The 1,114-nt window shown below is 32.7% G+C and overlaps 1 protein-coding gene across 4 annotated transcripts in view; it reads left to right on the top strand.

The window, feature by feature from the left end:
* LOC108757115 (adiponectin receptor protein) overlaps positions 1-1,114 on the top strand; it is a 3,884-nt gene that overhangs the window by 2,007 nt on the left and 763 nt on the right. For all 4 annotated transcript variants that reach the window (XM_018501481.1, XM_018501482.1, XM_018501480.1 and 1 more), the window contains 3 exons: positions 13-111; positions 319-490; positions 650-1,047. In XM_018501481.1, the coding sequence (XP_018356983.1) occupies positions 13-111; positions 319-490; positions 650-1,047 (669 nt within the window). The remainder of the gene's footprint in view (positions 1-12; positions 112-318; positions 491-649; positions 1,048-1,114) is intronic.

Genomic DNA, 1,114 nt, shown 5'->3' with positions numbered 1-1,114 from the left:
ATTATATTATAGATGACCGAAGTATTAAAGGCAGGAGTATTGAGTGATGAAATCGATCTAGGTGCACTAGCACATAATGCAGCAGAGCAGGCCGAGGAATTTGTTCGAAAGGTAAAAGGATATCCAGATATTTATAATATCGTTGTATATGTAATGAAAATATCTTTTTGCCAAACAGAGATAATAGTAGACAGCTATAGACAGCTAACTTTAACATTAATAACGAATTAATCTTTATTAGAATGAATCTACATTATAATTTGACATTGTTAATCAGCAAATTATAAGTTTAAAGAAACTGGAAACTGTTATTTATAGGTATGGGAGGCATCATGGAAACAGTGTCACTTTAGGAATCTACCAAGATGGTTGCAAGATAATGATTTCTTGCATGCTGGTCACAGGCCGCCATTACCCTCATTTTATGCATGTTTCAAAAGCATTTTTCGAATTCATACAGAAACTGGCAATATCTGGACACATTTATTAGGTACACTGTTTTTTATTATTAGAGTAGTATTAAATAACACTAAATGTACTATCAATGTGCACTTTCTAAAAAAGACCGTATACACAGCATATTCTTTTAAGTATATTCTGTGAATTTTGGTTATCAATTTTGTTCATAAAAATATTTTATTCTTTACAGGCTGTGTTGCCTTTATTGGTATAGCTATATTTTTTCTAACGCAACCTCCTATAGAAATTCAATTGGAGGAAAAATTGGTATTTGGTACCTTCTTTGCCGGTGCTATAACTTGCCTAGGAATGTCATTTGCCTTTCATACAGTTCATTGCCACAGCGAATGTGTGGGAAAGCTGTTTTCAAAGTTAGATTATTGTGGAATAGCTATGCTTATTATGGGTAGTTTTGTACCATGGCTTTATTATGGATTTTATTGCGACTATCAACCTAAGCTAATTTATCTGTCTGTGGTGGTTGTTCTTGGTATAACCAGTATTGTAGTTTCATTGTGGGAGCGATTTGGTGAACCAAGCTATCGTCCACTTAGAGCTGGAGTTTTTATGGGTTTTGGACTTAGCGGGGTAAGTTGATTTTTTTTTAAATTATTTATTGTTTGATTTCAAAATTTATGTTTTAATTCTATATCTA

The sequence above is a fragment of the Trachymyrmex septentrionalis genome, unplaced genomic scaffold (assembly GCF_001594115.1).
Source record: "Trachymyrmex septentrionalis isolate Tsep2-gDNA-1 unplaced genomic scaffold, Tsep1.0 scaffold132, whole genome shotgun sequence".
NCBI lineage: Eukaryota > Metazoa > Arthropoda > Insecta > Hymenoptera > Formicidae > Trachymyrmex > Trachymyrmex septentrionalis.
The sequence above is the reverse complement of the archived record's forward strand: the minus strand, read 5'-3'. Positions and strand labels throughout refer to the sequence as shown.